This window comes from Doryrhamphus excisus, linkage group LG14 (assembly GCF_037039965.1).
Source record: "Doryrhamphus excisus strain RoL-2023G ecotype Guam linkage group LG14, RoL_Dexc_Guam_v1.1, whole genome shotgun sequence".
In the NCBI taxonomy this organism is placed as follows: domain Eukaryota; kingdom Metazoa; phylum Chordata; class Actinopteri; order Syngnathiformes; family Syngnathidae; genus Doryrhamphus; species Doryrhamphus excisus.
Window position 1 is genome coordinate 15,201,643 of NC_136370.1, and position 24,195 is coordinate 15,225,837.

General features: G+C 40.4%; 1 protein-coding gene and 1 long non-coding RNA gene across 2 annotated transcripts; one reads left to right on the forward strand and one right to left on the reverse strand.

The window, feature by feature from the left end:
• Positions 1-53: 53 nt before the first annotated feature.
• gchfr (GTP cyclohydrolase I feedback regulator) lies at positions 54-2,109 on the reverse strand. Its single transcript, XM_058090628.2, has 3 exons — positions 1,942-2,109; positions 951-1,045; positions 54-397 (listed from the first exon to the last, which is right to left on the reverse strand). The coding sequence occupies exons 1-3, from the start codon at positions 1,975-1,977 to the stop codon at positions 268-270; spliced, it is 261 nt and encodes an 86-aa protein (XP_057946611.1). The 5' UTR covers positions 1,978-2,109; the 3' UTR covers positions 54-267.
• LOC144901678 (uncharacterized) lies at positions 1,410-23,116 on the forward strand. Its single transcript, XR_013629723.1, has 3 exons — positions 1,410-1,562; positions 20,704-20,819; positions 22,602-23,116. It is a non-coding gene; the product is annotated as an uncharacterized LOC144901678 (long non-coding RNA).
• Positions 23,117-24,195: the final 1,079 nt, after the last annotated feature.

Here is a 24,195-nt window from a genome sequence, read left to right on the forward strand (position 1 = left end):
ATACAGTTTTCCAAATAGGGTATTGAAATATCTTGTACATGCTACTATATTAAGTCAACTACTCATTCACATTTTTACATGTTTAATAATAAAAATTTTACACAAAAAAATCATTTGTAAACATTTCTGCAGAAATACTGATAAAGCACTAGTGCTTGTTTTCAATTACACATGAATGGTAAAACTATGTGATATACTCATCACAGTAAGTAAATGTCACTAAATGGACAGGATGCAGGATTGATTTCCCTACGCAACAGTCTATCATCACTCTACGTCCTTGTGAAGGCACCACACGAGCGTCTGCCCCACCCCAGTCATTGTCAGCACGCGGTAGCCGATCTTCTCCAGCTTGTCCAACACCAGGCGAGGAGGCTGGTCCACATGGTACTCAGAACTACATGAGATAAACACACAGCGTTACAACCTACCGTAGAGGATGTCTCCGTCTCTCTCACTTGCTAATTCTGCTTTTCTTTCACTTCCCTCCACACCTTCATGCATTTCCCAGCAGCGTTTGAATCTTGTTGCCAATGACAACACGTCCCCGGTCTGTTTCCCATTAAACTGACCAGCTTATTCAAAACGTGCAAAGCCTTTTCCTTCTATCCACATAGGAGGTCCTACCCTTCCTTGTGACTTTGCTCTGATGACAGAATGGACATGTTTACTGCCAAAATGAAAGTAACACTATTTTGTCCATATGGAAATTTGGCATTGCGTGAGCACGTTTACATAACACCTGGGAGCACAGAAGACCGCAGCCTTGGAAATAAGCCATTAGGCTTTATTGTCCCTGAGTTGGAGGAGGCATCTCCCAAATATAATTACATCAGGATGTACATATTTGTCATCTTGGGCAGTAAAAGGTGCTGTGCCAAACTATTACCTGCCACAGATGCCTTTTAATGTCCACCTGCGACCATGGCGGAGAGCTAATCAGTACTCACAAATTGTTTCCCAGGACGGTTGTTTTCATTGCTCCCAAGTAATTCATGACAGCTGGATCCGAATGCTCGTCTCCCACATTGGTTGGCCCATTCTCCTGAAAGACAACACATGTTTACTTTGTTGCACATGTTTGTTTGCTGTGTTGCCTGTGAGTTGTGTAACTCAAGTTTGGTTGCACCTGCAGGTGTCTGGCAGGGGCGCATCCTAATCCTCAAATAAGTAGACCACCTATAAATAGATGATCCAAATCTCAGGCAAACCAATTATGTTGCTTGAGTTGTGCAGGTAATTGAAAAAAAAAAACATATGACAATTAAGTATTCATTACAACGACTTTTTGTGATGTAATTAATGTGAATGCATGTTATTATGCAAGTCTTCACTAACTCGTTTACTTAACAATCGACAACAACACTTTTCTAAAAGCTAACAGTTACAGCCCTCGTGCGACCCGGAAACGGAAGTCACACGGCGTGACAAGGGTCCAGGTATGTGGCACAAACTCGTTTACTCTCCACTTAGCAATAGACAACAATATTTTTCTAACGACTAACAGTTACAACCCTCGTGCGACCCGGAACCGGAAGTCACGCGGCGCGACAAGAGTCCAGGTATGTGGCACAAACTCGTTTACTCTCCACGTAACAATAGATAACAACACTTTTCCAACGGTAGTTATAAAACAGTTACAGCCCACGTGCGACCCGGAACCGGAAGTATTGGTGAAGCATTACATTGGGTTACATATAACATATTGTGGGTCACAAACATTTGCTGTTTATACGGTATATTTGTAATTTATGGCGCAATTGCCAATTTTGTTCTTTCAACACATTTTCAAATTGCCCCCCCCCCCCCAGGCCCTTGCATTGCTATAATATACACATGACGACCAGCACTGATTTGCCGCTTGAAAAAAGCGGGACTTGTAGCTCCACCCTCACTTGAGAAAACACAACACCACACAAGAGCAGCCATATATTTACGCACCAGTCTGATCTGCGTGCTGATGAGCATGTACGGCATATCTCCCGCCTGATTCACACCGCTATTCCCCAAAGGATGGTTCCTTCTCAGACGCGACAGTCCTCCTCTTGCAAGTTGCGCTTCTGCTGACAGCTCTGTGCAGAATGCGGAAACACCCACGGCTGTGGACCAATCACAACGCGCCTTTCCTCCACTGTACAGTCATCAGATGTGATGGACAGTGTTTTTAACACAGCATTTATTTCAAGCAAATCCGTATGTTCAGTACCTTCCAGGTTTTAGGTCTATTTACATTCACTGGACACTTCATTAGGTACACTTGTTCAATATAATGAAATCCAATACAATAGCAGTATCAAAAATTCATAGAAATATCAGAAATTAAGATATGAATGCTCTGTTTTATCAGACCAGGGTCACCAACCAATCACAGCCATGGAAAACAGTCCTTTTTTAATATAAGAAGTTTGAGTTGAAACATTTCCGCAATTTTGGTCGCCCCTTGTCAAAGAGCTGTGATGGCAGGTCCTGCAGCCAAACCAGTTTAGAACTACTGATATAAAGAACACCCACAACACTGAAAATCCAGTCCACATTTTCCCTGTGACATTGCTTGCACTTTGAACCTGCAGCTTGTGTACCTTTGAAGCATACAGACCCAACTAGAACAGCATGAGATGAGATGAGATGAGCGGAAAAAACAAGTTCTGCCTCTCAGTATAATTCAGTTTATTTCACAATTATTGTTATTCTCCATCTGAAGTACCACTACTGTAAAAACATATACTAAGCACATACTGTTTAGTAGCCAAATAATGAATTGTTCATTCTCCATTCTTATTCATGTTAATGTGAATTAATTTGCCCAGGTTATTACCTGTGTTATTTGTGTTACCTTCCACTGATCTGTAATATCCTCCTCGGGGATGGATGAATTTCCTCTGTGGTGCTGGATCCATCCTAACAGGAGGAAATGAAAGGCTGCAGCCAAACAACTCAGGCAGATACAGATATGATCAATAATAAATGCATCTGTGTTGATGATGGGGAGTAGTTATTTGAACCATAATAATTCTAATGCCGGGCAAACCAGATCCCACTCATCTCATTTCTTCACGTATACCCATAGGGCTTTCATTGATTAAATACTGTTTACTGCTGAGAGCATCAAACATAACGATGTGGTGAAAGCATCAACTGCTTGCCATTTGAAACCCCTTCACTCCCTTATACAGGTACTGTGCACAGCTGAGGAGATTGCCACCTACTGGCTTCCAAGGTCATAGTCATCCTGAATATTGCTCTTTCTTGAATTAGTCATTATAACTGACTGAAATGATGAAACATTCTGGTTCTTAAAGGAAAGAAAAAACATTAAAACATAAAAGACACCTTCACCTTTGCCATAGTAACCCTCTATAAACATGATCCTCTTCCTGGACTCCCACTGCTTTGCATCATCTGCTGCTGATTATTAGCTCCATGGGTCACCTCATCTTTGACCTCTGTTGACAAAGGAGCACATCCTTGGTGTGTCCACAGGAAGCTGTTTGAGCTTTTTGAGGATGCCTTTAAATGCTTAGCAGTTGTTGTTGCAGCTCCATCTGCAACGTCATTCTCTGGTGTGAAAGATGTGAAAGCTTTGGGACACACATGCGGTTGTCACCAGGAAGTGGTAGAAAATGAAGAGTTGCACTTCCAGGTCTTTCCAAAGTTGAAAGAATAGAAACAAAAATAGAATTCAAAGAGATATAAAAAGTCAATAGTCACAAATGGTCATAGTGAGCGCATTCCGGCAGGTTCGAGATGGAATCTCACCAGCAGGAGACGAATGGCTCAGTGTGGGTACAGTGTGTCTCAATACTTTTGTTAATATAGCGCATAATTGTTTTCCAGTGCTACAGTTACATGTGACACTTTAGTCTGAGCAAATGTTCTTAATAAAACAAACTATGTTTCATAATGCCGAATCTGTCCTGCTTCAGACATCCACTGACCCCTTTTGTGATGAATGTGGCAGACAGATTTAGTCGAATATGTGTGGGTGAAAAAGCCTCCCTGCTAAAGCCATCACTTTAATCAGTGAGCGAACGGGGAATGGCTCGTGTAGCGCTCTGTGTGCATTTAAGAATGATTTACCGTAAGTGTATGTTGGAGTGATACTACAATATTCAGCTGACAAATTTAAACTGCGGGAGATGCGAGACACCAGTCAGCCCCCTGATAGATGGAGTGTTAGGGTTATGTATCGTATAGGTTTACATCTCCTTAATTGTGATTAATCACTATATTGTGGAGCCATATGTTTCTTCTTGAGACTCCTTGGACTTGTGGCTTTATTGTTTCCCCCGTGAAGAGCTTTGCAGGGCCTCTGCTGCAAGGGGATAGATAGATCACCGACCTCCTTTCCTTTGCTGTTTTACAGATTACACCCCACGTTTTACGTAAAGTGTCTCCCAGCTGATGATATTATCCAGCAAACCTTAACTTCTCCTTCCCGACTGTTTGCTTCCTTTTCCTTCCCCCCCCCCCCCTCTTCTCCCTCTGCGGCCACTTTTCCTGATAGATGGTTACACAATGCAACACATGTATGTTCACAATGCTGTCAACAGGTAAACATTCGTCTGGATAACATCAGATTTAGTGCCAGTCATCTGTTCTGGGACACTTTATCCAAATGATTACAAGCAGTGATGTCAGGAAACTGGAGCAATACTCTCTCACACACATTTGTCCCATAATCTCTGCTCAGACCTCACAAACAGAATTGATTGGCCTTTTATCAACAATAAACAACACACATGATCTCCATAGGGATTGGCTGAGTCTCCTATGTGCTGCATTTTCATTATAACCATTGTCTCTGTTTCCTGCTCATTTGGTAGAGTAAATCATTAGAATCCACTTCAATTTATTTCAGGCAAATATCCCATAAGAAAAAATATATAAACATTAGCAGTGTCATATGTAGACATGAATTAAAATTCATTTGTAAGAGTGGGCAAAACTTAGTCTTAAATTATGTTTTCCATCTAAGAACAACACAACGTCTCAACGGCATATTTTAAGGTTAAAAGTCGATACAATTCCAATTTAATGGACCACATAAGGAATCCTATTTTGCAGGATCACCAATTAACCGTGTTAAATGAGGGATTACTTTATGAAACATGTTTTAAAAAAGGGAGTTTGCACTTTTTTTTTTTGCAAAAGCGATCAGGTAACATACAGACAATTACTCTCAAAAGGCAAATTATCCATCTACATGGATAGCACACAGAACAACAGGTGGAATAGGATTCCGCCGTGTTAACCTACATAATAGCATAAAGACATTTTTTGTTGCCGGCTGAATGGTCTAAATTAATATTACATAACAAGCAAGCAAGAAAAGTAACTAGCAAGTTATCAGTAAGTTGTCAGTAAGTTCACCGAGCTCCCGATCTTTTTCCATATCATTGAATCCAGTGAGTACTTCATCCCTTTGTTGTGACTGTGAACAACTCCAGTTTAGAGCAGCACATAGTAGTTGTCACCAGACCAGAGCGCCCTTTTGTGGATGTCAACGGTAATGTTGACAGTCAGTATGAATTAGTATTTAAAATTAGATTAATGATTTGTATATATATTTTGATATGTATATATGAAAGTCGCACCTGTCTACAAGTCACAGGACCAGCCAAACTGTGAAAGAAAATATGACTTATCATCCGGAAAATACGGTTACTGGATTAATTGAGTTAATGTGGTACACTTGTGTATTTAATACTTTGTACAAAAAGATCTAGGGTTAGTGTGCTGTGTTAAACAGCATTTAATGTTTATTCACATTGGATACCAGATTGATTAGAGTTACTCTAAAAGCTGAGCGTGTTTAAGTAAAGTGTACGGGGACACAGAAGTCGGAAAGAGAAGACTAATTTTTAGAAAGCAATGACAGCATCGATGTACACATCATGATTCACATTAGGCCCGTGGTCATCGTCATGATTTTATTATAAAGCAACAGCATGTGGTTTTTGTTTATGAACAAGTTGCGAGGACGTAATCTGCTCCACTGGAGCTTCACTTCAAGAGGAATGGCTCCTCTTAGTGAAACAACTCTGACAATGAGCTTGGCAGCAGCAATGGGACAGCTTGACTTTGTTTAATGCATAGCAGGCGGGTTTCCTCTTTCACACAGAGATGTTTACACTGAAATATTTCTAAACACTTGTACAGGAGTGTGTGTTGCCATTATTCCAGGAGCCACTTCACGTCATGTATTTCTCTCTTCAGTTACTTGTTATCTACCGCTGAACTCTCCACCCGAAAAAAGGCCTGACGTGTTGGTGATTTATGAGGACTGTTAAATTTTGTGCGTCAACAGACATTACATTGTCCCACTGAAGGCCCAACATGGTTTTCCATTAATAAATCAGCGGATTCTTCAAAGGAAGACCACTACTGTCTGCTAAATATACTGTTTGGGGAGTCTCAGATTATCCAGATGCAGAAAAGTCTCTAATACTCTAGCTCACAGTCAACAGTTTGCGAAACAGGAACATTTCAATTGCTGTGGCCTTTGCTTGCCCGGACAACATAGCAGGAAAGGGATCATCGGACAATGAAGGTTATGGTAGTCCTTCAGGTGCCAATCAGCACCGTACCTTTAATCGGCTTTCCTGAGTTGCGTGTCCTGAGGTCAAAGTGACCCCTTCAAGCGAATTTGTGTCTATTACTAAAAAATTCTGCTTTTACTAACATTGTGTCCACCAAAAAAGGCAACGGGTCTGAAAAGTGTCTTGATTACTCTGAGGGACAAAATAGAAAAGTCATCATCTCGGGTCTGATTCTGTAATGCCTGTGTCACTCGCCACGTATACATGGACCCAAATATTCCAATTGCATTCGGTTTATTTGGTCAAACTGAAAGAATGTAACCTTTGTATAACCTCCTTAATCAACATATAATCGGATTCACAGGGGTGGAATATTCCTTTCCCCAATCCGATTGAGGTATCTGGTACCTCGCTGATTAAAATCTCAGGGTTTTGGGGCTTGACGGTGCATGTAGGGTCCATTATGTTATCAAATTTGATTCCTTAGCTCTGCAAAGAGCTTCAAACTCAATTTGGAAAGCTCTGGCCAAGGGTGAAAATGCCTTCAGCATAGACAGTAGATACCATATATATCAATTTTAGCCAATCAGAAGCCTATAGAAAACACATACTAACACATACTCTACTCCACTACTAATAATGTTACACTGAATCCTGAACCTAGCATTTGACTGCCCTGACCTCAACCTAATCAAAGATCTTGGGGAGCATCAGCGACCTTGGACTACTTTGATGTCTCGTATGGTTCTTGTCTAGATAGAAATGTAGCTTTACATGTGCTCAAATACGCACATGCTGTTTTTGTTTTACAAAATGATAGATGAAGCTGAGAAAAGAGAGGCCCATTCTCCTGTGGTTGGTATGTGGTTGTTCTATTTCCAGACCAATAGTTCACTGACACTTATTTCATTCAGAATGTGCTGCCTTTATTACAAGCTCGCACTGAGGCACAAGGTCGCTGAGAAGACATGGACACCCACAATGCCACACACACCATTTCACCATATGCCCGTGGGCTATTTCTGTTGGCATTTTCACTCTCCGCCAGTCTCACACTTTTATTACACCCAGAGAGTGAGATTGAGTAATGAGACTTAATATCTAATCCAGGCCTCCTTTTTCTTATCTTTGTCTTCTCACTCCGTCCTCAGCTTCCTCAGTCTTCAATTTGCCTCTCCCTGTTGAAGCCACTCATTCCTCATGAAGTCGTAATAAGTCAGATGCTCTTATCTCCTGTTATATCCATTTTCCGATGGCATTGTAAACTGTGATGTCAAGTGCAGATCAGGAAATTAGATCTTATTAAAGGATGACAGTTTGGTTTCTTATTATTATTTTTAGAATGTTTGACAGCTAACTTTGTTAGAGCAACACTTTTGTCAGAACTTTTTAACACCAAAGTGTTAAAAAGTCTCTCTTTATCAGATATCATATATGGTGTATAGACCTCATAATAAAGCAGTAGAAAAAGTGGGATTTCTGGAAAATATTATATAATTGTGTTGTGCAAAAGGCCTTCACTAGTTTTACAAATACAAATAGCAGTATTACATGTAAATCACAGGACGGAAACAGGATGAACTAACAAACCCAAATATATATACCCATATACTGTAGGGTTAGTATAGAATTGCATATCTAATTGTGGCCAAAAGCATTATGGAACTTGCCTAAAGAACTACAGTCCATTCAGAAAAGGCCACAAAAGTATTTCCAGGTATTGAAGAACTATTGAAAAACTGGACAAAACATCAGACGAGGATGTTTGCAGGAGGAACTGACTCCGTTATATTATTCTCTTCTGTGCTGAGATGTCCCATGGTGTTCCAGGAAAGAAAAACTTGTCTGGGAGGGATTCCTTCCCTCTTCCACTCTCCTTGTCCCACCATCTGCAGGCCAACCTTCCTCTCTCCTCCAGCTCATTCTCTTTTTGCATCCACCCTTTTCATTCCAAATCGTCCATCTCGTCATGGCCTTCACCACTGCTTCCCGTCATCTTTACGTCTCGGTGTGCGCTCCAAAAGCAGGAGCCTGGGGTGAGTGGCTGCTTCCTATTCCATGCCGGAGACGTCCCAACTGGGCCACAGCCTAATGAATCATTTCCTCTGAGATACAGTAAAAAAAAAAAAAAAATCACATTCAGAGTTAGAAGTTGAGATGATGCCCAATTCAGCTTGTGTGCCTTCTTTTCTCTTCTTGGTGCAAAGTACACATGCATACGTATACACTGCACACACGCTAACAAGTCAACAAAAGACAAGACAAATATTGTCTGCGTCGTTCTTGTTTTCTTTTCGACTTAGCTGTCTGGACTTAGAAGTTTGATCCGAATTAACATATGGATATCAGATGTTCCTTCCGTCTCGTTAGTGTGCTGTGAGTCCTTTTCCTCCCACAAAAACAAACACGTCAGTCATCATCATATACATTCAGTATGTAAATTGTAGATTCATGCAATCAGTCACACGGCCCCGTTTGAACCTCCAAACGGACTCATAGAAACATCCATGATCAGCCTGCACTTTGTCACGTACCATCTCCCTCTGGCTTTGTGGACCTCCCTGCTGTACAAGCTGTGTGACTTGGCAGTACTTAGCATTGCACTGGAAAACAGTACCCAAAGGGACTGTGTGTGTGTGTGTGTGTGTGTGTGTGCAAGAAAAGATGCTGAATGCACTCTGCACTATACTGAACGTGTACAGCATGTTGGTGTTTATGTTAAGCGCCATTAAACAGGTGGCTCCATGTTGCCGTGGAACCAGATGCTAATCCCATATAGACGAAACACCCCCCCAACCCCCCCAAAAAACACACACCTTACCCATCCATAGACTGTATTTCAACTCTCCACTTTCCTCCATTTGCCCCCCTTTGGCTGTTTGATTTGGCCGTTTGCCCAGGTTACCACATATTCTGTCCCAAAGTTACACTCATTTGGGAGGATTATTTTTCTTTCATGCGTGTTGTGTCTTCACGTGTAGTTCCTCTATATACCCTGACCCCCCCCACCCCCCCAAGGTCCTTATGCCACCCATATCAAGAGACCACCAGATGAGTAAATGAGCCACATTAGGGACATGGAAAGCTTGATCTGTTTCCTCTCAGGACTTCTCAGCGGGGTGTGTTACATGTTACATGTTACATGATGCACCCACTTCAGTAACAGTAAAGGCATTCATTAACATTTAAATTTTATTTTGGAATTTTTATTTTGAATTTCATAGCTTCACTCTGTTACACTTTTTCGAAAATATATTAATAAAGCTCTTTTCTTGTTGAATACAGTCCATTATTAATCAATATTTAAGCTTATATTTCATATTTCTGACTAAATGTTGCATATTTTCTGCATAAATTAAGCATTGAGCATTTTCAAGCATAGAAAGTATTGTACAAGTATTCACTCGGGGCTCTATTTTTGTAAACACATGCACACACACCACATTTGAAAAAAAAAACAGCCTATTGTTACGGTCGTAACCCAAGGCAAGATAAAACTCAACTCTGAACCCCTGACCTCACTTCCTGTGAGGTCAGGAAGCTCACATTTATAGCAACACACAAGCATGAGTCTTATTTATGTCTTGAATGAACCTTGAGTGTCTTATTTACTTTCATTCCGTCGACTAAATTGGGTAACAGGACTGTAAAAGCGACTATAGGGGTGTTAGTGGTTGTCTGGAGGGCTCTAATAATCATATTTAGAAGCCTGTGAACAGGTTTTCTATGCTAAAACTATGAACTATTTCATTTCTAAATAAGGAATCCTGCTTCGTGGAAGTTCAGTTATCACAGTCAGGTCTGGAACCAATTAATCGTGATAAAAGACCTCCATCCCAGTGAGGTTGACTATAGTAGTTAAGGGTGATATGTATGGAATTTGTTTATTTTATTTAACCTCAGTACCTGTCCTTGTTTTACAAATCCAGGCCTTTTGCCCAATATCAGCTGGGATAGGCTCCACATCTGGACACTGTGTGTGTGTGTGTGTGTGTGTGTGTGTGTGGTGGGGTTAATGACTATGACTAATGGGAAAGATGCCGACATTTATGGTTTCATTCTGTCTGCTTTCCACTTTTTTTTTTTTTAAATTTTAGCAAAAATAGTTTTTGCCAGTCATTTCTCAAATAAACTAGGGATTTCCCAAACGGTTTCTTCCCGGGAGGCAAACTTATTAAAATACACTGTGTATTGAAAATGTTTTTATAGCCACAAACATGACTCAAAAAGCCCTTTGTCTGTATAGATGCCTGTTTGATGGTGATGATCAGCATTGCACTCTGACAATTGATGACACAATAAAAATGGACCTGTGACCCATTGTTAAAGTTTGGAATAGGCTGGAATCTCCCTTCTGGTTGCAGTTTAGTTTATTACAAATATGTATGTGGTTTTAATACATTATTTGCAAGAGCTTGCGATAGTATGCTTGTTTGCATTGTTTACAGTAATCCCTCCATTATTGCGGGTAACTGGTTCCAGATCAGACCCTGATAAGTGACCCCAAACTTTTAAATATGTTTTTTAACCATGTTCGAGCCCTGTAGATAGTCACCTTTACACTCCAGTAAACATAATAAAAGTAAATAAGCCCTTTAAGATTCATGCTTGTGTGTTACTATGAATATGTTCTTTTTTACTGCACTTTCTGTGCATCTCATACATATAAAATAAGGTTTTATCTTTTTGATTCTGTAAAAAATCCACTCTGCTATTCCATATAAGTCCAAGAAAATTTCCTCAGCGTCCCCTGACATTTGACATCCAACGAGTCGCCGAATGGTAAAAGGATTTTATGTACTTTATGTGTCAGTAATTCTGTCATCACCATTCACCTCTGGTTTTTTAAACATCATGTGAAGGTCAGACGATTTTATTTACATATAGGCCTCGCAGACTTACATAAACTTTCCCATTCCGACACTGCATGGTCACATATTCATGTTCAATACATTGTAGCTTTGCCACTCTATGGCTGTATCGTGGAGAGTGACGCCAATTCAGCAAATCATTTTAATGGGTCAATAAAGCCGATATATTTTTCTGGCTTCTATGTTTCAGCATTTAATGAAATAATCACTTGCAAATGTGTAGTGGCGTATAACAGACCTGATGAAAGCTAACTTCCCTTTTCACATACTGTACTTGACTACACATATTGGTTAGCCACATAATAAATCAATGCTTGGATTCCTAACTGAATGTGTTATGACCTATAAAGCACTATCAGTTGATCATTTAGTTTGGCTGCTACCATCCAAGATGATTAGTTGTAATTTATGACATATTATTATTGTGTTTTGGTTGCGGGGTTGTTGTTGGCAAGGTAGCAGGAGTGGGAATGAGGCAGAGGATGAGAACAGTCAGTGTGAAAGAAAAAGCCATGTTGTAGGCCAGTCAAAGAAGGAAACTACAGCTGACTCAACTAGCTTTATGTTGGATTTTGCGTTACAAGTGAAAAAGTTTGACTTTTTTTTTTCCGTCAAGTAACTCTGGTTTTGGCAGTGAGCATTCCAACCCAATAGAATGAAAACCAAAGCGGAAATAACGTAAATCCAATTAATCTATGCCAGAAACTCAAATATATATTTTTAATTAAGAATAATTATAGTTGTGCATGCAAAAACCAATGCAAAATACTTTAAAATTTAAAATCATTTTTACCTTTCGACCCCATCCAGGCACAAAAAGTTTTTTTGGAATTGAACTGAAGTATTGAAGATGTCGAGACAAAGACTTCTTTCTTTAATTCAATGGCGTCACTATGAGTGGGATGCTTTGTTTGGGCACTTGATTCCATGGAATAAAACTGATTACGTTCATTTGTTATGCGCAATATTTGGCCATACGATAACCAAGACGGTATACACAAACTGGAGCATATTTTGGGTGTAAATTTTATTCATACGGAAACCGAAGTACCGCTGTATGTGCCTTTTAAATGTAACAGAAACAGGGCTTTTCAAAGTGTGAGACGTATAGGTGAGGTCCTAACTGTATTATATTCTCTGATGAGAGCCTTTTAAAACCTTGGTTAGCATCATTTATCGATTTCAAACCAAAACGTACACTAACTGATTACATTTTTTTCCATAAGAAGTAGTGCAAATCCAATGAATCTGTTCCAGACATTCAAAAATGTTAATATAAAACATGTTTTTACAGTTTTACAATTGCAGTTTTACATGCAGAAAACTATTTGAAATGCATATACGTACATTAAAGACAAATGTGCTTCCTTGTGTGTTTGACCCAGATGTGACTACACAGAAGAATCATTTTATTTTATTTGGAAATTAATCTTAATTTACTTTCATTTATTTACCAAAAGAACCTTGTACTGGTTCATAATTCTCTACATTTTTCCGTCATATACCTCACACTACGGAAGGGAATACGTCTCCACTGCAGGCTTGGGTATATTTGTCTTGCGTGAAATCAACCAAATGTCTTTGCTCTCTAAAGGACTCCTACTTTTTATGATTGGGCATAAATCAGTGATGGACTTCACGTTAAGGCCTTCTCATGCAGCGGTTTATGGAATGAGGAGTAGGTGTGACGGCCACGTAGGGACAAACCAAATCACCGCTATGGGATGTGAGCGCTGAAATTCCATTGTTTTCAGAGTTTTTCCCCTTCGCGGCTTTCGGAGAGAGCGTTGTTTTCTCAGCTGGTGCGTTCAAGCGGACGCAAGCAGGCTCGTAAATGTTTGTATGTCTACAGTCAGCATGCTGTATGGATAGAACCATGACGGATTAATATCGTGGAGCTTCCTCTCAATACTCTCATGCTACTGATCCGTATCTCTAGGCAGCTCATGTAAATTGATTCTTTACTACAAACGCACTTCGACCTACTGTGAGATGTTTCTAATATTTTGGTTATCTGACTTAGCTACGTAAAAGGGGCAAAATATTAGAAACAGCTCTCAGTATGATGCAGTACAGTTCTACAAGCAGAATAATAAACATTGTTAAATGTAATCCCCTTTAGACAGTGTCAACCCAAAGTGACCATTATTTTCTTAGTAAAGCAATTCAATATGGCTCTCATTAGATGTGTAGTCTCCAGTGTAGATGTCATATTGTATTGTTTTGCAATAATCTTCTGTGTTGTAATCTCGAAAGTACCACAACACTGTGGTGATGTGGTGTGTGATGTTGAACTAATACCAGATCAGATCAGTTTCTTCAGATTGTGTAAAGGCGAAGGTTTGTAGAACATTTAGATTTCCATTTCCCAGTTGAGCCATAACAATATTTATATGATGGTTTTTTTTCCTTCCTCTGCAATCCGAGGAATGATCACATGTCCCAGGAATAATAAATATAGTCCAAAATTAGAAACTCTTGTCATTTTTTTTTTCTTGGGTTTTGAGAGTTTGGGATCAGGTTAAAGTTGGAGTAAAGATTACTGCAGAGCAGTGATGTGTGGTGAGGGCCACAGAGTCAGATTTACATGCACGCCCCCTCCAGGGAATGGTACAGTCTGCCTCACCTTATGACTTTACGCTGCAGTTTATTATCCAGAATAGAATAGAATAGAATAGAATAGAATAATTATGTCACATGCAGATTAAAAACCACAGCTCCCCCTCTGTCCCAAGGTGTCCCCCAGGGATAGTTATTGTCGTTTTAACTGTATTTGTCCAGTATTCTACTAAATGTGACAAGTTTCTGCACGACTTAGTCTGTTTTCAAACAATCCAGATACCCGACTGGCCGTGCAAATCCCAATTTTCAAAATAACAACAGTGCTTCAGTGTGTACAAGCTGGTGGGCCCCTTTCTATATAAATTCTCTTGGGCCATGTCCAGAAGCCAAAAGGGGAAACGGGGGCAAAGCGTAGTGGATTTGTTGGCTGCAACTTCTGGCAGATTTTTCACCATTGTGATGCTGAGACATGGGATGGAGAGAAAGAAGGAGCAGAAATGTCTTATTTTTGCTGGCGGTGGAAGAGGAGGCTACCTTGGAGGCTCGTATAGGTCTTGGTTCCTGGCAGACAACACGGCAGGGGGTGAGAGTGTGCGTGGGAGGAGTAAAAGGAAAAGAAGAGGGAGGGTTGCGGTGGTATGCTGCGACGCCTGTGCTACTGGAGAGTCAGCCAAAGTCCAGCGCTAGCTTAATGGGTTCTCCTCTGCAATGTGATGCCGGTTTGGAGAATTGGAGCAGACACCCCGACTCCTGTCTGCACTGCTTGGCGTACTGTAAATGTGAACTCTGGGTGGCGCTGTTTTCTGAAGGCAGGTTGACTGGTACTGACCGAGTTTAGTTGGTACTACGGAGTACCAATTCACGTAAAGTCACCCGGTACCATGTTTGGGTACCTTAATGCATCCTTGTGACTTGCTGTTTATGTGAACCATGAGACAGGTTAAACATACATCGAAAAGATGAAATAAGATAAAATACTTGTTTAATACATAAATCAGCAACAGTAGGTATTTTCTTTGACTGGCAGTGATTGACAGATCAACAGTCTGTCCCTGTACCTTTTTAGCTAGCCTTGAAATTTGGCATGGTAATGGTAATGGTTTTATTACATTTGAACATGCATCAGATTACAATTGAGTGCATCCCATAATCAGTTCACAGTTCCACATGTCCAAAAGGAGTAGGAAGAAGCAAAGCTTATTAAATCCTACCCCTCCATCTGGTACTTTTACAATCAGTAACTGTTACATTTGTTCACTTCCTGCTTTCAATAATACAGTTTAAGTTTTTTTTTTTTGTTTTTTTTTAATAATGCACCTTGTACTGAAGTACGAGGTGATATGACCATACAATGACATAATGGGTACCATAGTAAGTGTCAATATAGTGATATATATAGCACATCATGACTGGTTCAAGACTCTTCATCCTTGTATTTAGCAAGCATCAACTGCTTGTATTGTTTCTTGAATTCGCTCATCGTTGTGCATTGTTTGAGGTCCTTACTCAATCCATTCTATGAAAACACATATTATTATTCTAAGCTATATCGAGTCAAAAAAAACTATGCATTTACTTAGTTCAGGGGTCGGCAAGCTTTACTATCAAAAGAGCCATTTTACCCCCATGCTCACTAAAGGAAAACATAATTTGAAAATAATATCTTATAAATTCTTGAAAGTTTGACTCTTCCTTAATTTTATCAGTTTTAACAGCAGAATACAACAAATCATCCAATCACAAGTTAGAACTCAGCCAGGATTCACTCAGGGTCTCACAGACAGTCAAATTTTGTAAAAACACATGACAAAGATGCGAATTTCCCCCAATTTGGGTGCTAAAAAAATGCTTGAGCATTGTGAATGGAGCCACAATACAGAAGCTGAAGAGCCACATGTGGCTCTGGAGCTGTGGGTTGCTCACACCTGAGTTACTTCAGCCTTGGCTCGGTTTTCTACTGTCAAATGTTTTCTGACAAAAAGTTGTTATGACTTTTTGTTTACTTTCATCTGCATCAGTGCTTGTGTTTTCGCTTGATCTGGCTCGAGGAACAATAGTCGGGTATCTGGATCTGCTGGTATAGAAGCTGCTAATACACATTGATTCCCAAACGTTACTTTTTCTATATCAAAACAAGCGTCTTCCAAAAGGTCTTAGTGTCAGCATACAATCACAAACAGAACAGTAATGGACATCGTCTTTGTTGTTTAGTATGTATTTATAAATACATATCATAAGTTTCTTTCTAAACAGTAGCAACCTAAAATGCATATATGTACACATATGCATGTTTGTGTTTACTTCTGTAAATATGAAGAACACATACTTTTGTCGCAGAAATCAAGTTGAACAAGTCCAAGCCATTGTTTCCAAATATGGCAGGTGACGGAGAGGGCTGCGTGCTGTGCAACATGCACCTGAATGTCTCTCTGGTGTTCTTGTCTAAGGGTTTGGCACCGGTCCAGGAACATTGCATAATGCAATGAAGTCACCCACCACAGGTTGAATGTTGGAATATGTACTGTATTTGTTGACATTCATAGCGTTCATTACCGTTGACGATGATGATGTGGTTCCAATAAATATCTATATAATATAGTAACTGTGCTTGTATATGACACACGTGACATGTCATATTTTTCCTTTGGTTTACTTAGCGGACAGAATCCTGCCACATAAACAGTCTTTGGTGTCTTCTCAGTTTTTCCCCTCAGAGGATTAGATCTGGTCTCCCCACAGTGGAGAAGCCAGCCAAGCCCTGTAATACTGGCAGGCTGAGTAACCGTTGTCTCCGAAAACCTAAGGTTACCACGCACCATCATCCCCATAAGCACTCTTCATCCTCACTGTGTTATTCTTTCTGATCCACACCTCCGCTACAGCTCAAGTAGTCTCCTGAGACTCACTCCATCTGTCCTGAAAGCCCCCCCCCCCCCCCCTTGATCCTTCTCACATGCCTGCTTGCAGAACTCGAGGATCCTTCAGAGTGCCAGCTGAGTTCAGGCACAAACACTCGCATATTTGTATCCAATCTCATTAGATGTATGTTATTGCAGCTTGCTCGGTGTGCTGAATAAATCATTAAGGGCACATTGTGTCTCAGCATGGCTGCATGTTTCGTGGACAGTGTTTCAGCTACTGTACATATCAAGGGAGAAGAAAATGTGTTGTGCTGGCTGGAGTGGGTGGGTGGATAGCACCGAAACAAGGACAGACAGCATCTGCTAGTATTCGCTGCAAAATCACATGCACTTTTGACAAAACACACGGCTAATAAATGCAAGAAGAGTTGTTTGTTTGTAGTTCTTGTTGTTACTGCAACCAAGACAACCAAGCCGTAATTTTAATTTCCTTAAACCAAAGTGTGTTGGGGCATAAATTTGTGCAAATAATATATAAACAACCAATTGAGGTGGTGTGTGTTTGATACGATAGTATAACCTGAGCATATTCTAATACTTCATTTTTCTGTGATGTCCATATTTTTCCAAATATTTTCCACACTGCAGCTGTATGATTTTGCCATTCAGTTGTCATTTAGGAATACAAGCGCTCACACTGTCAACAACATGCCTGCATGTTCGCAGTCTTAACAGAGCGACATATTTTCAGTGGTCAGCCGTTATTCCCTCAACAAGCATGGGATATTCTGTCAGGCAATCAAAGCCCACTACAAAAGGAGAATACAAAAAAAAACAACTGAAAATGAAGCCCCACAGATGCAAATAGCTTATTGCTAAATTGTTTTGGTCTGGCTCACAACATCGCTGAGAGACGTAGCTTGGAGCAGGGTAGCGTGAAAGTGAGAGACGGGAGAAAGCTTATGCAGCAGCAGAGATGAGTTATGGCTTCCTTGTTTCATGAGCAAATATGTGACTATTTGTTGTACATGTGTGACAACGCCATTAAACTGAATAGGATTATGACGGATGTTGGTCCTGATGACATGACACATGCATTATAATGTGTTGCCCTCATTCTTGCCTGTGAAAATGATTGATTGTTGTATACAAGTGGTGGCAAATGGAGAGTGACTCACTATACAATGTTTTTGGGATATTTTGGCAATAATATTGTGTGTGTTTTATACAGGGTCGGGCAAAATGATCTGACACATTTATAGGTTAAATAAAAGGAAATTTTTTATGTTCGAAAAGTACATATAATGCCGTTCTGTTTAATTATGTTTTGGTTGATTTTGGTTTCAATGCGGATCCAGTAGCTCCGAAGTTGGTAACCCATAACGAGATGGTGTTTGGAGCTGGTACGGGATCATGTCTACCAAGATTGAAGTGCAAACGGAACGCTTGTTGCATTGCAGTTACTTTCAACGTTTCCACAATGAAAGCACGATGCTCACCAGTCCAATTCATGGCAGCAAAAGAAACGATAAACAATTGCATTATAAAGAAACAAAGCAGAAAAAATGGCATTATACAGTGAAGAAAATAAGTATTTGAACACCCTGCTATTTTGCTATTTCTCCCACTTAGAAATCATGGAGGGGTCTGAAATTTTCATCGTAGGTGCATGTCCACTGTGAGAGAGATAAACTAAAAAGAAAAATCCAGAAATCACAATGCATGATTTTTTAACAATTTATTTGTGTGATACAGCTGCAAATAAGTATTTGAACACCTGTGTATCATCTAGAATTCTGACCCTGAAAGACCTGTTAGTCTGCCCATTAGAAGTCCACCTGCACTCCATGTATCATCCTGAATCAGATGCACCTGTTTGAGGTCGTTAGCTGCATAAAGACACCTGTCCACCCCATACAATCAGTAAGACTTTAACTTGTAACATGGCGAAGACCAAAGAGCTGTCCAAAGACACCAGAGACAAAATTGTACACCTCCACAAGGCTGGAAAGGGCTACGGAGCAATTACCAAGCAGCTTGGTGAAAAAAGGTCCACTGTTGGAGCTATCATTAGAAAATGGAAGAAGCTAAACATGACGGTCAATCTCAATCGGAGTGGAGCCCCATGCAAGATATCACCTCGTGGGGTCTCAATGATTCTAAGAAAGGTGAGGAATCAGCCCAGAACTACACGACAGGACTTGGTCAATGACCTGAAAAGAGCTGGGACCACCGTTTCCAAGGTTACTGTAGGTAATACACTAAGACGTCATGATGTGAAATCATGCATGGCACGAAAGGTTCCCCTGCTTAAACCAGCACATGTCAAGGCCCGTCTTAAGTTTGCATATGACCATTTGGATGATACAGAGGAGTCATGGGAGAAAGTTTTATGGTCAGATGAGACCAAAATAGAACTTTTTGGTCATAATTCCAATAAGCGTGTTTGGAGGAAGAAGAATGAAGAGTACAATCCGAAGAACACCATCCCTACTGTGAAGCATGGGGGTGGTAGCATCATGCTTTGGGGGTGTTTTTCTGCACATGGGACAGGACGAGTGCACTGCATTAAAGAGAGGATGACTGGGGCCGTGTATTGTGAGATTTTGGGGAACAACCTCCTTCCCTCTGTCAGAGCATTGAAGATGGGTCGTGGCTGGGTCTTCCAACACGACAACGACCCGAAGCACACAGCCAGGAAAACCAAGGAGTGGCTCCGTAAGAAGCATATCAAGGTTCTAGCATGGCCCAGCCAGTCTCCAGACCTGAACCCAATTGAAAATCTTTGGAGGGAGCTCAAACTCCGTGTTTCTCAGCGACAGCCCAGAAACCTGACTGATCTAGAGAAGATCTGTGTGGAGGAGTGGGCCAAGATCCCTCCTGCAGTGTGTGCAAACCTGGTGAAAAACTACAGGAAACGTTTGACCTCTGTAATAGCAAACAAAGGCTACTGTACCAAATATTAACATTCATTTTCTCAGGTGTTCAAATACTTATTAGCAGCTGTATCACACAAATAAATTGTTAAAAAATCATGCATTGTGATTTCTGGATTTTTCTTTTTAGTTTATCTCTCTCACAGTGGACATGCACCTACGATGAAAATTTCAGACCCCTCCATGATTTCTAAGTGGGAGAAATAGCAAAATAGCAGGGTGTTCAAATACTTATTTTCTTCACTGTATGTACTTTTCGAAAAAAAAAATGTTTTTGTTTCTTTACTTTATTTGCGTTTTATTTAACCTACAAATGCGTCAGATCATTTTGCCTGACCCTGTATAAAAAAAACAACAAAGGCATCATTAAACATGAAAAATATGGAAAAACTGTTAAAATCATACATTATAAGAGGGTCATGCTCTGTTTTTCCCTAAATCAAAAGTGGACATTACTCTGCTGTAGAGGTCTACACGGAGCGGCTGGCCCCACGGCTGGCCGGACTCCTTGGCTAACGGGGCGGGGCGGGCTGAAGAAATCTCAAGAACATGGCAACGGCTATGGAAAACTAATATAAAAAAATATTGATAGCCTCATTTGTTTCTTGAAAGGTCACCTATATTGTCCATAATCCTTCCTTATATCATCTTTTTCCACACAATTTATACTATCTTGAGCTGAAAAGAGGTAATTAAATTTTTGCGCTTGTTCGGCCGGCTGACGGCTGGCCGCTCAAATCTCACCATGGCTGTGGGACGGCTGTGGCCGTCGTGCCACGGCTGTGGGGCGGGGCGGCCAAGGAAAAGCACAGCCGTGTAGACCTCTACTCTGCTGGGTTTTATTCTCTTAACTCAAACTAGAAAGTTATAAATCTAATTCCATTCAAAAATGTCTTTCACAACAAATCAGATACCTGCTGTGTTTCTTGCACAGAATCCACAGTGGGTTCTACAAGAGTGTTGCCAGCAATTCGTCATCGTCTGAGTCGACTCCTTCCATCTCTGACACCGCACATGATTGACTGCCAAACAAAGTTGCTGGACCACCAGGTACTCACGCTTTAAAGCTCCAGGGCAGATTTATGAGATGGATGAGCAAAGGACATCGGTTATTTGTGAGTGGGCGTGTGGTTCCATTCATTTTCTAGCGTCAGAATGGAATACTGGGAGGGTTTAAATTTCAGTTAATGTATATTCCAAACAATTAGAGTACAATTTCTCAAAAGTATATAAAATCCAAAGCAATTTTTCCCATAGGAAATAATGTAAATCCAATGAATTCAATTCAGACACCTCAAAAAATATGAACAAAAAAACATTTTTATAGACAATAATTACAGTTTTGCATGCAGAAATCAATGCATTGAGTGAGAATGGCACTGCTGTCTTCTCGCAATAAATTCTAGCCGTCATTCTGTTTCCATACCAAACAAAAACCACCACTTAAACGTCCACAAGCAGAACACATGTTAGCATTTGGCCACACTGCCCAACATGGACCACTTCCTTCCACGCCTCTTGAAAATAATAGTTTGTTGTATGGAAATGGCAGAATCAACTGCACAATGTGTGATTGTGACGCCCCAAGAGCTGGGCGACTGTTTATTGAAACGGGTCACTACCCATCTTTACGACTGGTTGTCTTCCAAAACAGGAACAATTTGACGGCTTATTGCTGGTTTGACCCAGGCCAGAATACAGATTAAAGCAGACGTCGGTGGCGCAAAGTGATTATGATGTCAACTGGAACAATATGAAAGGTTTTTACTCAGTGTTAATGTCTATGACATAATCCCACAGAGGGAAACAGAGGAAATGCTTTTTTGGAGGGTAACCAATGGAACAGCACACAAAAACAATGGAACATAATATATTATGTTCAGATTGCAAATGACTTTTTGTTTGTGGAACAATTATTATTTTTAACATTGCAGAATACTCTCGTGATGGAGAGCAGGATGAAAGTCTATTCATTGTCCTGTTTTTGGAAACCACATGAATTATTTATTACAATGATCGTTATTATGGTTGCAGAACTGCACTGCATACTGAGAGGGATATTTAGCTTTCCTAGAATAATTAGGTAACATGGCAAAACACGCCCTCCGGAGTTGAAATAAAAATAAAAATAGTCAATTTCATTGTCGTTGTGCAGGTTACAGCTATACAGACTAGGGAATACAGTTAGCATCTTACTAGAAGTACCTGAATATGTACGGTACGGTGCAAATGTTGGACTATTTAAAAACATAATTAAGTGGCAATATATGCACATACAGTCTTGTGCAAACATTTTTAGGCTAGTTGTAGTTTTACTAATTTTTTTCACAGCAGTCGTTAATTCTAACATAGTAAATAGAAGGACAGACACCATTAACAAGATGACAATAAAGATATTGTGGTCCATGGACCAAGGAAGAATGCATTACATTTCAGTGAGGATCTCGATAAAGGGCGAGAGGCGGGGTACAGCCTGGACTGGTCTCCAGCCAATCATATGGCACATATAGACAAACAACCATTCACACTCACATTCATACCTATGGACAATTTGGAGTCGCCAATTAACCTAGCATGTTTTTGGAATGTGGGAGGAAACCGGAGTACCCGGAGAAAACCCACGCATGCACGGGGAGAACATGCAAACTCCACACAGAGATGGCCGAGGGTGGAATTGAATTCGTAGCTACTAGCTGTGAGGTCTGCGTGCTAACCACTCGACCGCCGTGCAGGATAAATACAATAATTTATTACAGTTTTTAAGTTTGAGTCATTATGGCACGAGCCACACTCCAGAATTATAATGACACACTCTGTTTGTCATCCCACCAGGAAGTGTGCTGCTAACAAACAGATGGACGAGGAATCAAACACAAATATACTCCATTATACAATTCAGCCTTGGTGGAGGTCTGTGCTCTACTATGGGACATCATAGCTATTTGTGGTCTTATGCTCATTTTGTATTGAGTGGTGGACTTCTATAGAGCAGCTACATAATAACCTGCACATGAAGCTTTCTAGATCTTCCAGATTCTGCACTCCTTTCTGCAGTGTTTTCCATTTTGTTTTCCTGCTTCCGACCCAAATGATCCGTTTCATTTCCTCCCTGTGCCCCCCCTGCTCTGATTGGTCATACCCCCAAACTCCCGGATTCGTAGGTCCACGTTTACTGACGTGTCCACGTTTTCCATGTAAGGAATTCTGGATCGCATTGACATCACAAAACTGCCATCTCAAACGTTTTTCAGGGCTCAGTTTTTTTTTTTTGTGAGGGCTTTAGTGTCAAAATATTTCCCATGATATCTGTTGCTAGCTAGCTTATATAAACTTGTTTTCTCACGCTAGAATGCACAGAAACGGGAAATAAATATGTGTGGGCACAATTGATGGACAAAATTCCAGAAATAGTGCACTTCCCCTTTAAGGTTTTTTTTTCATTGGGGGTTGACACTAGTATATTTACATTAACCAGGCTAAGGATAGACATTTTACAAACTATTTTTGATTCTCATGGTAATACGAATCAAAGGCTGTATTCCAATCAGTTCTTACTTACTACACACTTTTGTTGTGTGACTTCATATCATATATGTATATTTTGAAATTGCGAGTCTACCAATTTTTATTATTTGAAAAGGATATTATTTACAGGGTGCTTTTTTTGTTGCAATAATAATAAAAAAGAGTGATTCATTCTGTTTTGATGTTTTTGTTTTTATGGGTCGGAACACACAGAATGACAGCTGTATTTTTTTGGATAAAAAGTGAAGCTGTGGTGAATAAGTTGGTGTTAAGGGCAGCCCTGTCGGAAAGACTGACACTAGCCAATATGCAGACACAATTTTCCGCATGTGTTCCAGCAGAAGAAGAAACAACTTTACCCAAAGTGTGTCATCTAGAAATGACTCCAGTTTGCATGTTAAAAAAAATGAAAAAAAGACTGCTGAGCTGGAATGGTGCTTGTGGAGAAAAAGCATGTGGGAGGTTTCTCTGTGGCTTTGTGTACGTGCAGCATGCGGATAACCCCCGTGATGAAAACTGTAGCAAAACTCAGGAGGTGAAAGGGAGTCTTTCAGCTGGACAGATTTCATGGATGTTTGGGGAAGCTGGAAAAACGGGGGAGGTCGAACTGCCCGGTCCTCCCTCTGAGGTCCTTGCGGTGTCAAAGCAAAGAGAGAGAGAGTGATGGAGAGGACAGAATGTCTTCACCCTGCTCAGTATGTAGGAACCCAGTGAAAACAAGCCTCCTTGTAGATAAAGAGCCCAAGTTATGATGAGGATGATAACCCACACAGAACCCACACTTGGACTAATATTGATCTGCTAAACTTGAAGTCAGGACATATTTAGAGTGGCGGGTGCTGTGGGGGTTTCTTCGACTAAGTAAACTTGGAATGGAAGCTGTTAGCACCTCAGTCAAACA